The sequence below is a fragment of the Psammomys obesus genome, unplaced genomic scaffold (assembly GCF_907164565.1).
Source record: "Psammomys obesus unplaced genomic scaffold, mPsaObe1.curated_primary_1811, whole genome shotgun sequence".
Taxonomy (NCBI): domain Eukaryota; kingdom Metazoa; phylum Chordata; class Mammalia; order Rodentia; family Muridae; genus Psammomys; species Psammomys obesus.
Genome location: NW_026596073.1, coordinates 844,979 through 859,526, shown reverse-complemented (window position 1 = coordinate 859,526; position 14,548 = coordinate 844,979). Strand labels below are relative to the sequence as shown.

At 35.3% G+C, this 14,548-nt stretch overlaps 1 protein-coding gene across 7 annotated transcripts in view; it reads right to left on the bottom strand.

The window, feature by feature from the left end:
* Ppfia2 (PTPRF interacting protein alpha 2) overlaps positions 1-14,548 on the bottom strand; it is a 504,690-nt gene that overhangs the window by 80,277 nt on the left and 409,865 nt on the right. For 4 of the 7 annotated variants that reach the window (XM_055625948.1, XM_055625950.1, XM_055625952.1 and 1 more), the window contains 5 exons: positions 13,939-14,085; positions 12,849-12,983; positions 5,916-5,999; positions 5,311-5,442; positions 4,143-4,205 (listed from right to left, as the gene is read on the bottom strand). In XM_055625948.1, coding sequence (XP_055481923.1) covers positions 4,143-4,205; positions 5,311-5,442; positions 5,916-5,999; positions 12,849-12,983; positions 13,939-14,085 — 561 coding nt within the window. Of the gene's footprint in view, positions 1-4,142; positions 4,206-5,310; positions 5,443-5,915; positions 6,000-6,430; positions 6,518-12,848; positions 12,984-13,938; positions 14,086-14,548 lie in introns of all 7 variants that reach the window. The other 3 variants (XM_055625946.1, XM_055625947.1, XM_055625951.1) reach the window with 1 other exon arrangement.

Below are 14,548 nucleotides of genomic sequence, written 5' to 3'. Positions count from 1 at the left end.
TCTTGTTTGTGTTTCTCTATATATAATTATTTCAGACTAGTATTAAATACCTCAGAGTGTAAGTTTGTGAAGATTGGAATTGTCTCACAGCTATTAAGTAAATACTCATTAAATTACTTCATAATGTTTTTATTTGATTATAATATGTGTGTTCTGAGTCCTTAGTTTCTATAAATTCTCTCCCAGTAGCCAACTCTTACATTTTGTTTGATTCATATTTCTTTTCCTACCACACTGTAACTGGGTTTAATGAGAATGATCCCCTTAGGCTCAAATATTTGAATGCTTAGTCTCCAGTTTGTGATACTGTTTAGGTTGGGTTAGGAGGTGTGGCCTTTTTGGAAGAAGCATGACATTGGACATGGGCTATGTGGTAGAAAAAGGGGCACAATATTAGTTGTCTTTTTTCTTCTTCTTTGTGGATCAGATTTAAACTCTCAGCTCCTGCCCCAATGCCACGCCTGTGCTAGTTTCCAGGTACCACAACTGATCAGAGACTCACCCTTTGGAGTTGTAAACCATAACAAACTCTGTCTTTTATAACTGGCCTTAGGTATGATGTCTCTTTACAGCAACAGAAAAATAACTAACACAATGGCATTTACTTTTTTGTGACATTTACTTTTTATGTTCTTTATATTTTCAGGACCTCAATCTTATTTTCTCTAAGTTTCTTTGACAAATTTCTAAATTATTTATTAAGTTCAGTATCTTTGGCATAAATTCCTTGGCAAGCATATAATTTTGAAACATATGATTAATTAAATATATAATTTGCTTTAAACAATTTTTGTATAATTACTTAATTTCATTATCTTCAGAAAAAAATATTTACTGAGTTTCTCTTCTGTGCACCTATGTGTACAATGATTGCATAGTCTTTTCTTAATGTACATTGGTAGAAAAGACAACAAATAAATGCATACATAGAATGTAGATTTAGTAAAATTACCACTGTATTAGGAGAAAAGGTAGGTATGGAAGACACTAAAGCACTTTAAAACTCTTTGGCCTTTTACTATGAGTAGTAAAAGGGGTAAATGTGAGAAATCTTGACAGAGAAGCATTGTAGCATGACCACTGCATAGCTCTGAATAAAGGCTTGCATAAAATTGGGGGCAGGGAAAAAGGAAAATTATTTGAAGTTCTCTAAAATTTTATCAGCAGAGTCATCGGGTGGTTATGAATGTTCACTGGGACAAAATGGATAGATTTTTATTATGCTCTGATGATATAACTTACAGAATTTATCTGTTAGGTTTGACAAAGTAAATATTACTTTGAAACATGTATATTCAAATAAATAATTTGCTTTAAATATTTTCTTGTTTAATTACTTAACTGTATTATTTTCGGAAATTTTTCACTGAGTTTTCTCTTCTGTGTACCTAGTACATAATGAATGCACTGCCTTTCCTTAATGTACATTAGTAGATATTATTTATGTTTACCAATGGGGTAGATGTAATTTACTCAGAAAATTGCTGGTAATGTTGGCCAGGTTAGGTGGCAGTAGTTTTTGGTATGTGTGAAAATGTTGTAGGTAGGTAACTCTGTGCAGAATTGACATGTTGAATAAGAATTTTTGTGTCCAAATGGAAACATGAGTTGGCCCAGAAATATAAAAATGTCTTCCTGTATTGATGATCACCTTCATCAGTAGGTGATCTAAATTAGGAAGTGCTTAAGCAGGAGTGACATTGGAAGTAGAAAAATACAGGGAACAGGACAAAAGCTCTCCACACATGCCCTCTGAAAAACTCTGCTCATGAGGGTATCAAAGCAGATGCTGAGAGTCATAGCCAAACTTTGGGCAAAGTTCAGGGAATCTTATGGAAGAAGGGGGAGAGAGAAAGACCTGGAGGAGACAGGAGCTCCACCTGGAGACTAAAAGAGCCAAAAATTCTGGGCACAGGAGAGCCCAGCTGAGACTCACAAATCAACCAAGGACCATGCAAGAAGAGGACCTGTTCAGAGGTAGCCCACCCACGGCAGCTCAGTCTCCAAGTGGGTTCCCTAGTGAGGGGAGCAGGGGCTGTCTCTTCCATGAACTCAGGGGCAGGCTCTTTGATCACCTCTCCCTTGGGGAAGCAGCCTTACCAGACCACAGAGTAAGACAATGCAGCCAGCCCTGATGTGACCTGATAGGCTAGGGCCAGAGAGTAGGGGAGGAGGACTAGGGGAGGGACATAGGTGGGGAGAAGAATGGAGAGTGAGTCCAGAAGGAGATGATGGAGGGGGATGAAACAGAGATATAAAGTGAATAAGTTGTAATTAATAGTAATAATGATGATGATGATAATGATCAAAAGGAAAAAAATAAAAAAGAAATTCAAGAGATCAAATAAGCCTGTCAGGGACTGGACAAGAAGAGCTTCAGAAAGCAGTGTAAGTATTTTAGATTTCAAAGATAAAGTTAGGAAAAAAAATGAGAGATGACTTGGGATGCAGAAGATATTGTGGGTTGTGATCTTAGGTATTTGAGTGGACGTTTGAACAAGTATAGGTGTGCTGAGATCAGTGAGTGTACTAAGCTGTATGAAACGATATTCCAAAAATGATGCATGGCCTAGGAATACATTCTATGGAGACTGACATTATCAAGGACATATGCATAAGATGACTTGCAATGTTGGTTGCTTGGACAGGATGCTGAAGCTATAGGCTTGAGTAGGTGCTGGGGAGTAGGCACTGAGGATCCTGCTAGAAGCTCACAGAACTTTAAATAACTTAACACTGCATAACAAGATCAAGTCCAAAATTCACAATCTGGCTACAACTACTGCACTGAACATGTGATACTTCCAGCAAAATTCTGATGATTCATCTAGTCTCTCAGGCTTGGTTCCTCTGTGCTGTCAGGTAAAATCCAGCCTCCTCCACCTGGACCACTAGCTGTTCACTAAATGTGTCGAAGAGCCTACTAAAATATTGTCTCCACTGGGCAACCTTTCTTAACCACTCAGTGATAAATTGATGTCATCCTTCAGCTACCTGCAACAGTGCTCTATTATACGTATCAGAAAAGTATGGGCATCCTGACTGTGGAACCAAATGATGACTGTTTTCAAATTATCACAACATGTATTATATTCTATAAACTTGTTAAGTTTTCTTTTCCAGTCATATTTTCAGTACCTTTTATGTTATTGTAGTGCTATCAGATCTTTAATACTTTCTTCCTCCCTCTTTTGCCTCCTTTCCTTTTTTTAACTCTCTCTTTTTTTTTTTTTTTTGATTTATTCCTTTTCGCCCTGCTTGTCCTTTATTTCTTTCTGTGTGTTTCCAATACACACATAGAGGATGTATATTAAATGGCATTTAAAATGAAAATTTAAGGAAACAAGGCTAATGAAGTGTTACTAATGAGTGTGTTACTATTTCGGCTTTGAAGATTTTATAACCCACGTTTTGTTAGCCTCTTAAGCCAACTTGCATGGCATTGTCATCCTACAGCATGAATGGCTAGTCCTCAGCAAACTGCTGACCAACGTTAAAGTATCACACTTATGAATAACGCCCCCCCCCCAAAAAAAAAGTACCAATGGTCCTGCTGTGTGTCCTGTGCTTGCGAGGTCAGCAGCACCTTCTAACCTTGCCTGATTCTTCAGTCACATCCTGAGTCCCTGAAGCCTTTTTACATCATCAGTGTGCTATGACCTCTACCGTCTGTGGCTCACTGGACTGACCCTTGGTTTCTGCCATTCTGAATCACTATTTGCAGAGTACGCGTCTTCTCTTATATTCTCAACCACCTCAGAAATAAGATAATACCAGGAAATATTTAATGATGTAACTGTATAATAGGTACTTAGTTATAGTGATAACTCCTCAAATCACAAAATTTAGAGAACATGTTTTTTTTTTATTTTATTTCTATAAGGTTCAAACCAGTGCAAGATCATTTTGATTAGTGGAGATATTGATTAATAATAATTTAAAACTAAAATTAGTTGAGTTTCCAGAGTGCTAATGTTCAGTGCGTTAATGCTAAAAACTTCTCAATTTCTGCCTAAATGCATGCTTTGCTATAAACATAAGAAGTTAAAGTTGTTTTAAAGTCTAACACAAAATTATTTTTATCATACTTATTTTGTAATATGTTCATCAACGAGAATAAGATGAATGGGCTTCCATAATACCTTATCATGTAAAGATTCTTCAAGATTTTTTCTGAAGGTTTCTGATTCTTGAATCAAAACATTCTATGGAAAAAAGAAAGATGCAATATGCTGAAAATATTTAAAATGTATGTGAATACTCTAACACTCCATAGCCTCTTATTGACTACTTCCTTGGTAAATCTGTTTCCTGGTTTCTATGGAAACCAAGTTCCACTGAAATCTTCAAAAGTAACACTCAACATTTTACAAAATAAATTATTTAAATGAGAAATGCTATTTTGCTCTACTTGGATAGATAAACAATGTAAATATTACCCTCTGAGCTGTTACTCTGATTTTTCACAAACTTTATTTTAGATGGGAAATAAGCGATTCAACTGTTAGCCAACTATGAGCAGTATGCTTTGATCTCTTAATATATCAACAAATCAAAATTTGTTAATATTTTGTTAAGACATTTTCCTAGTTTTTCTCGCTTGTATGTCAATAGGAAATGCCTGAATAAGATACTGAATGAAATTCTGTTTAAATTTCTGAACTCATTTGTCCTCATGAGGTTTTTGTACCCTCTGGCTTAGCTCTGAGGTTGGCCACCAGCTCTAACAATTCTAACTGGTATAATAAGGTTCCAGTTACTAATGTGACAAACATGATTGTGAATCAAATTTTAGACTGACTGAAGCAAGTTTCTTGAAACAATGCAGTTGAAAATAGACATAACCAAACCACCCAATGCTAGCAATATTACTCCTCTTGCTGCCATAGCCTCTCTCATTGTTGGCTCTCAGTGTTGTTAGTTATCAGGTAGATTAAACACACAGTAGTCTCAAGTAAACCCATACTCATTATTTATTTTTCTCTGTAGTATATATAACAAACGAGAAGGTAATTAAAACTTTCAATTGCTTTTTATTACATAGCATAGCATATTTTGATACATTAGCTTCTTAAAAACATACTGATACATGATGTTTATCATGTGTCACGCAGTTACTCATTCAATACATGATGCTATAGCATCTTATTGAAACTATATACTCACTTCCTAAGACTGTCTCAGTGGTTTTAGGCTAGGGAAAGTAGGTTGAATGCCTGACATAAACAGTGAGAGCAGCAGGCTAGGAAACAGCAACCTGGATAATATGGCGAAGCACCCCGGTGCTTCCCTCCCCGTCTGCAACGGTACCTTCTCTTCCAAGGCAGCCATTCTTTCCTTCAAGTGAAGTTGTAGGCGCTCATTGGATTCTGTCAGAAGCCTGTCCACAGTATCAGATAACCTTTTATTATGTTCCTCATTCATTTTCTCTCTTTGTCTAGCCTTACATTTAAGAAAAAGAGAAAATATATTTGGCATGAAAAAAAAAACACAACTGTTCGAGCTTAATTTTATAATTTTGTTGGTTTTATGCTGAATATAATTTTATGCAAATTTTTTATTAAATTTGTAGCAACTGTTTTTTTTTTTTTCAAATGGCTAGAACATAACCATATGATTTTAAACACAGCTTCTAAATTACAATGCAACCAGTCCCGATGAGCCTGAGAGCCTAGGATCAGATAGTAAGGGAGAAGGACCTCTCCTATCAGTGGACTAGGGGAGGGACATAGGGGGAAAAGAGGGAGGGAGGGTGAGGCTGGGAGGAGACAAGGGAGGGGAGCTACAGCTGGGATACAAAGTGAATGAATTGTAATAAATAATAAATAAATAGAAATTGTTAAAAGTATGCTTTCCTTTGATAGGCAGTTTGTTGATTAAAACACTAATGATGAATGGGAAAGCTTCATACATACTCTTTGAAGTTCTTGATTCTTCTCTTCAAGTTGACCCTCTAAGTGTCTCATACGTTCTTCAATATTTCCATGTCTCTCTTCAGCCTGTTAAGAAATATGAAGAGTAGACCTAAAGTGTAAGATGAGTTAATTCTTCCCATATCAATAAACAGAAATAAAATGTAAAGCAAGCTACTACCAACTGCCAACATAGTTTCCAAAAAATAAACTTTCTTTAAACAGGCAGCTGAACAGCATTGCTTGAAATGTGTCAGCTAACAAAGGCCTGTTAACATCCAAGCATCAGCAAAACACTGGAGTCATTTATGAGCAATGAAATCAGCCAGATGTAACATGCAGACTGTGCGTGGTTTGAACACAAACCTGCCACTGTCCAGTCTTAAGCCCCTGAAGCACTGAACTGCACAGATGGTCGATTATCAATAAATAAAAGTAACATAATTTTTATAAATAAAAAGAAAAAAAACTTAGATGGATTCTATTTAGCGATAGAAAGTAAAGTCCAGTAGGACTACCTTCCTACGTATGGAGATCATTTCTTGTAGTTTAGCTTCCATAACATATTGATAATCATCAGATGAGGTAGAAGAGGTTGGATCAGACTAACAAGTCAAGGAAAAGGAGAGGGACAAAATTGAAAAAATCAGAACTAAAGACACTGACACCAAACAGAACATAGTACAGAATGCTTAAAATAAAAGTGACAGCAAATTCAATACTTTAATTGACAAAACTTTATGTAGAAAGAACTACTTTGATATCTAGTGAAGATAATGCAGTTAATGGTTATAAATGGAAGTCAATGATATGCTCAAATAAAAAGCTGTGAACCTGAGGTATGGAGGGTTAGTGACAGCTGGCCGTGAAGGACCGCTGTACAGGATGAGTTAAAGCAACCCTGGAAATGACAAAATGTAATAACTGGAATTTTGAGAAATGAAACACTTGAATGTCTCTGATAGATATGTAGTCACTTGTCTTTTGTTTTTTCATGTTACTCGAAAAAAAAAAAAAAACTGATGTAAACCTTGCATTTCCACATTGAAAACGTTCTTTGCTATGACTCAGGGGTTTGGTATCTGGATCGGGAATATATAAGGCCGTATGTAGAACTCAGAAGGAAAACTAAGCCGCAGGATGTGTTAGTAAAAAAGTTCTTCAGTTAAAGCAAGTTTGAGTTTGCTCAGCAACAGTGGTCCACGTAAGAGATGACTCCTGTACCCAATGCACATTGCCCAAGCCACAATGGTCTCATTCTCAAGCATAACTTAAAATTTTTTAAATTAAAACTTCTCTGTTTATAAGGAGATAATAATGTCTTGCGGACAAGAAACTTTTGTTGAATGCTCAAAAATCACACTAAAGATCCCACGAAAGTGTATCAACATTAATTTGTTACTATGGAAATAAAATAGTTCCCCAGGGTGAATAGGAAGCACAGAGCCTTTGTGAGTTAATGATTGTCTAGGGCTGGGATTAGTTACATGTCTTGTTGTCAAGATACCCACAGGTGTAATGTTAACACATGGCACTTTTCTGAGAGTTGAATTGTATTAGCATGTTATGCAGAAGTACTTACAATACTACATCAAGATTTTAATTATAATCACAAGTTAAATAATTAGGACACCAAAACATTATGTCAGCAATACAATTTTAACTATATTGGCTCATTTTTATGTGTGAAAATTATTTTAAACTAGTTTAGGATTATAAGCAAACACTGCATGCAGTAACTGAAAAAGAAATAGTAATAAATTAATATACATTTGTTCTGCTTTGTACAACAAACTCCAATTTACTCTAAGGAGTCGCAATGAACATTTCAAATCTGATGTATTAGTATAAGTTATGTTTTATCATTCACATCTCTGAGCATTTTCCCTCATAAATTGGTTTTATAAACATGGATCACCACAGTTTCCTCCCCAGTGTCATACACAGGTTTCCAAATAGAAACAATGGAAGCTACCGTGATCTTCAAATACAAGCACATGAAGTTTGTATTATTTAACTATTTTCATTGTTTCAAATTTTATTCATATGTGTGCTTCTGTGTGTGGGTTAGCGTGTGTGACTGCAATATTGTGGAAGGTAGGAAGAGGGTGGCAGATAAATGGAACTGGGTTTTCAGGTGATAGTGAAAGCTAACGGATCTGATTGCTGTGACCTGAACCAAGGTCTTCTATATGCAATCTTTCTATCACTCTGTTTCTATACCTTTTAGAAATTACAAGTTCCACAGAGGAAAAATACAGATGATTGGTGAATAGCTGTTTGGAATTCTGGGACCTAAATTCATAATTGAACCTGTATATTTTATGCAAGTTTAAGTTATTAAAAATAAGTAAGTGACTGATTCAGAAGAGTGCTGTGAATATGTGAACCTCTAGAAGTTTCTTCTTAAAAAAAAAATACAAGTTCTTTAACATCTTTAAACCTTTTCATGTTTTTTTTTTCCTTCACTAAAGAACTTGCAAAACCATTCAGAAGATACACTTCAGATTCAAAACACACGTTCTGCCATTTCTAAATTATGTTGTGAAATGTTTCATTAGTACTAAAATGAATGAAATACCTCATAAAACTCAAGAAGAGTTATGTCCTACTTGAGGAAATGTGGATTTTAATTAAATAGTAGGTATAACAAATAATAACATTGGGAGTCCAGAGTGATCTTTGACAGTTAATTATAGGCGAAACATATCAAATTTATTTTTTATTTATGGCCATTACTTGAGAATTCTTTCTAAAAGGTTTAAACAGGCTTTACCTACTTTGCATCTCTAGCTAGATGATTAAAAAACAACACAGTCCTATAATCCAAACAATAAATCCAGTCATCATCTCTAACACCAGAAGTTTTACCCAACACTACTGTGCTGTGTTGCTCTTAGACTTGTCACAGCACAATTGTAGCAGCTGACACAAGCCCAATGCTGAAAAGAGTGAATTTTCTTCTATTTGCCCATAAGGAGTTTACCTTGGTTTCACTCTTTGATATAGGGAAATCTCAAATGAGTTAAGATTTTAGCAAAAAAGCAGAGTGCCATTATTAATGCCTCAGGTTGAGCCAATTATTATTTGGATTTTCCCTCTATCTTTGCTCCCTCCTATCCTTACACTTCTTGCAGGCAGGGTAATTTTGGCTTCACAGGTCTGTTGGTAAGTTGTTGATCCTTCCTTCCACTAGTCAGTCCTACCTGGCTAGGCTGTGGTCACTTCAATCTTCATGTCCCCTCCCTGTTAAAAAAGCTAGAATCACACCCATATCTTTCCAGGAGCCTACCCTGTAGCAGGCCTCCAGCTTGACCACAAGATGCCCCTCCCACCCTCATAATCCCTACATCTGATCCCCACCCTCGTTTCCCTCTGCATTCCATCTCCTGCCCAGTTCCCTCTGTTCATTCACTTCTGCTGACAGGAACCTAACTTGACTGCTCCAGCCAACAGCAGATCTAGACAGATGCTGGGATTTGCAGCCAAGCATGGGGTAGAAATATGGGGGCCTTGAGAAGTGTTGGGGAAAGATGGAAGGAACTGGAGGGGACAGGCACCTTATAAGAAGACTAACAGAGGCAACAAACCCAGTCACATGGAGGCCTTCAGAGACTGAGACATCAACCAAAACACGCATGATCTGGACCGAGGACCCTGAACACATGTAACTGAAGGACAGCTTGGTCTCAAATGGGGTGCCTGTCCAGTGGGTTGGGATGAGGGGTGCTGGTTCTAACATGGATTCTATTGCCTGTTTTTGGAGCACTTCGTTCTGGAAGGACTGTCTTGCCCTTAGCCACAGGGGATGAAGAAATGTTCAGTCCTCTTGTGACTTGATATGCTGGGGAAGGTTAATAGGGGTGGGGTGAAGGGGTTCCCCATTTCTGGGGGAATAAAAGAGGGAAAGGGGAAGGAAAGAAAGAGCTGGGACTGAGAGGAAGGGGGCATCTATGGGATGTAAAGTAAATAAACTAATATAAAAAATTTTAAAGGATTTTAGCAAAATAATGACAGAAATTATTGAGAAGAATGTAAATACATTCAGAATGAAGAACAGTTAGTAAAGGAAAACCTTAAAAAGAAAAATGATGTTATAGCTAGACAAATAAATATACACATTCAATTAAATACTTGATTTGTTGCTGGAATATCACTTAAAAACATAAGAGAAAGAAATCTGAGGCTTAAGCTAAGTAGACATTTCGTAATTTAGAGTAGTCAATAGCACAAAGAGTAAGAAAAAGACCACTGATAATAATGATGGTATATTGACTATGAAGTGAAATTCAAGGAAATGGAAACATCATTTAGAGTAACTCTGACCATTCTGAGTTATTCTATGATCAGGACAAGATGGCTGAAGTCAGAGTGCTCAGAGGAGCTGAGTCATCCTCAGTTTTTATGGACTCACTGTAGGATAACAAATATGACTTTAGTGGTTAGGAATCTGCAAAACAAAACACTCTTCAGTAATATAAAAATTGTCATATACACCTGAAATACGTTGTCCCTAGAGAAGTTGTTGGAAGCCAAAGTGATGGGAAGCAAAGAATAAATTACACACTGTTAGAGGAATTTTTTAAAAAATGCTAAATGCTTTCTGAAATATTGAAAACTCAGAGAGTTCCGATTGAGGAAGTTTATTCACCATGGTAATTCCTTTTGTATAATAATAAAAGTGTACGCTAATAAAAATGATGAAGATTTGTGGGATGATGATAGTAATAACAGAGTCAATGTCTAGGGTTTCTATATCATAAATGAATGATTTAGGACTATTTCATTTAAAGCCATGTAAGTCTGTTAATACATTTTAAATTATATTTTATTATAAAGCTATCAAGGGATAACTTGTACTAATCATTTAATGAATTATAAGATGTATTTCTTTAGGAAAAATTCTAAATTTTGTTATTTTGTTCAGTAAAATAAATACTGATATTTATTTTTTTCAGGTGTACAAAATTTATTTAACAATTTAAAGTGTCTAATTGGAAAAGTAAGTAATTAAGTTAAAATGACTACTAAGGCATAAATAAATTTTAGAAAAAAAATAACAATTATTAATTTCAAGGTTACTAACTTGTTAGATTGAATTATTTGGAAATTTATTCAAATTGCCTTAAGACACTGATTACGCAAACTAAAATTTTAACATTGGACACTAGGTTCAAAAATAAGGTATATAATTTTATGCTTATATTGTCTCTTGCGTCGTAGATCTAGTTAAAATGTCTATGACTTCACTGTTCACTCTTCCTCAGCGGTATCTCAGAGCCTTGCTTACTCTTTTTCACTGGGCAAAACCACCTTAAATTTTTTCTAGTTCATTTTTCAGTGTCAACAGTCACTGTTTACACAGACACTGGTCTAATTTTTCATTCTTACATAATATATGCCTGGAGAGGCATCTGATTTTGATAAAAATCAGTCAATCAGTCACCAGGCTTTTTTTCAGTCACCATAATAAAATCAACCCTCAGTCAAATCAACATCTACCCTGCAATTTTAGGAAATTTCTTCTATATGATACTTTTGATGGAGTTTTTTGTCTGAGTGCAAAAAGTTGTTCCTGATGTTTATTTTACTCAGTTTTTCAAGTTATTTTCTTATTCAATCCCACAATAGCAAATTTTAACGTGATAACTCTTTGTACAAATTACAGAGCAACTATCTATGTGTTAATCTGCATTATAGTATTTTGCAAGAAAAAAGCATAATAATATTGGTATGTGTGAGTAGGATTATATAACTTAAGATATTTTTGCAGTGGCCTGATTTTTCCGGCTAAGTTTTGAGGCCCTATCCAGAGTGATTTAGGTACGGTCTATGGTTATAGAAAGATGTAAATTTAATAGTATTCCTCTAAAAGAAAAATGTTTCATCAAATGGTACCTTATTACTTTAAAAATCACCACAAAATATCATGCTTTCCAGTTCTGCTCAACTCTGTCTGATTTTTCATATAAATACTTTATTTTCACATAAGAACATCATCAAATTGTTTACTCATTCTTTGCCTTTCCAGTCTAGATGATGAGTTTGTGTCCCTATCTCCACCACTGCACCAATTTGTGTATAAAACCTATCATTAAAATGTAATCCCTATTATCAAGTTTTCATGTCAACAGGACCTATTCATTGTATACCCTAAAGAACTTAAAGAACTGCAATGGTTATATGAACATAGAAAATGCGTGTGTAGTTTCCAACTGACATAAAAGTAAAACATGATTCAGTGACAAAACCAGGACTTTTCGGATGAAATGGATATGATTTCTGTTTGTCCTTAAGAGTTCAAATGGCTCTATTAGAACAGCTTTATATTATATAACATAAAAGTTTTAAAATGTACAGTTCATACTATGAAAAAACAGTGCAATACTCTATATTATTCCCGATTTCACTTGTCTTTCAGAAGAAAAACAATTATAAAAGTACTTTTTATGTCTTATTTTTTTTTCAACTGTATCTTCTAAACTTTCTTCTTCTAACAAGGTATACCGTAGTGCAATATAATTGGGATCAATGGTTATTATATTTCTTATATTGTTTCTGTAGCAAGCCACTTACACATAGCTGATTTAAGTGTTATTTTATATACATATCTTGATATTTTAAACTCCATGGTTATGATTATATGAAAAACTACTGAACTCGTCTAGAAAATTTATTATAGCAACAACATGATATTTTGCATCTCTTGTTAATGTTAAAATTGACAAGGATTTGATCTTACTCATGTAACATCATTCAAGTCACTGTCAGTAAGACATATACAATAAGGAATCAAAATGTTAATGAACAGAGATAACAAAGATCCAACTACTATAACTTTCACATAGCATAAAGAGAAAAAATATAGCTTCCGCAGGGATGGACAGTTACTTCTGCGAATACAGATAGGCACACCACTTGTGTCTAGTGCAGTACCTTCGTTAGGGCTGCAATTCTCTGAGCCAGTTCAGCCTCAACTTCAGGCAAAGTTTCAGCTTTTCTCATAGTCTGCTGTAACTTTTGCTCAGCCAGTTCAAGACGCTCCTGTAATTGCCTATTTTTTTCTTCCATCTGAAATAGGAATGATAAAGGTGCCATTTAGACAGTCAAGAGTTAGATTAGCTGGAACGAGTCATATGGCCTTTGTGCTCAGCTATTTTTTGTAGATGTAAAAACAGCCATTATCATATGTAACGTGTGCTGTGTGGAGACTGTTATGATTTCATGTGTTGTCAATTTCAATTTCTGAAATTCAGTACAATAAAATTGCAACTATTTTACCATTGACAGCAAACAGAAGAAATTTCTAATGAGTATGAACTTGAACAAATGGAATGTAGTTCAGTATTGATACTCTAGTTTGCCACCACAAGAAATAAACATGTTCAAAATCATAGTTTCAGACTGGAGTAAGATAAGGAGTACAGTGGCAGAGAAGTCCACACTCTTGAGATTGGACAAGCAAATTTTCTGTTTAGGACACAGAGTATTTTAGGATTGTGTGTCACATGGTCTCTGGTTCAATTCCTCCACCGTGCTGATGTAACACAAGAAAAACCAGTAACAATTAAATAGTTGTGTAGATTCCATTAAAACTGCATTTACATAAGAAGAGAGACCACAGTTGTCTTATATGCTGCAACTCCCTCTCTTTTGCTGTAGAGCTAGCTGACAGGATAGCTGATATGATTCCAGCCCTGATGTGTACCATGTTTGTAACCTTGGGAAGTAGTTATGCCTTTGATCCTTAGAGTACTCAGTAGAATACCTGTACCTAACCAGTAGCTGGTGGCTATAATTAAGAGAAATAATACAAGGGTCTGCTTCGTATCTAAATTCAAAGTCAATAGTTACAGTATTGTTATGTGTTCTATATATTGTTATGTAGGATTGTTATTCATATGAGTTAGCACTATTCTAAGTTTTAGAGTATGATTACTCACCTGCTAAAATAAATAAATAAATAACCTTAAATGGTGAGAACATATGTACTGGGCAAAGCAGAATCAAAACAGAGGGACTGAACCTGGCGCAAGATGGCTTCCTTGTTGGCCAACTCATTTTCCAGTTTATCATTCATGTCATGAATGGAGGTAGATTCTCTCTGAGCACTCAGGTATCGCTTCTCCAAAGTGGTGATTCTCTCTTCCATATCTTCCTTCTGAGCCATTGCCTGCAAATAACACCGTACAAATCATGTGCAAGTCTTTCATTTCATCCCCATCACAGCAAAACACAAAAGAAAATCAGTGTTAGACATATGTAGTTTTCTTCCTTAAATGAAATAACAAGATCTCGAAAATATGGCTTTTTTTTTCAAGGAAAGTAAAGAATAGTAAAAATGCTTCCATCTGTGCCAGGGCAAGTGGCACAGAACTTTAAATCTAGTACATGAAAGCCAGACACAGACAAGTCTCTGAGTTTGAGGCTAGCCTAGCCTACTTATTGAGTACTAGAACAAATAGAACTACACAAAACAAAGAAACCCTGTCTCAACCCCCTTCCGAGTTTCATATATTTCTTGGTATCTTTATCATACTTTTTTTTTTAAGATTTCTTTCTTTCTTTCTTTCTTTCTTTCTTTCTTTCTTTCTTTCTTTCTTTCTTTCTTTCTTTCTTTCTTTATTATGTAGACT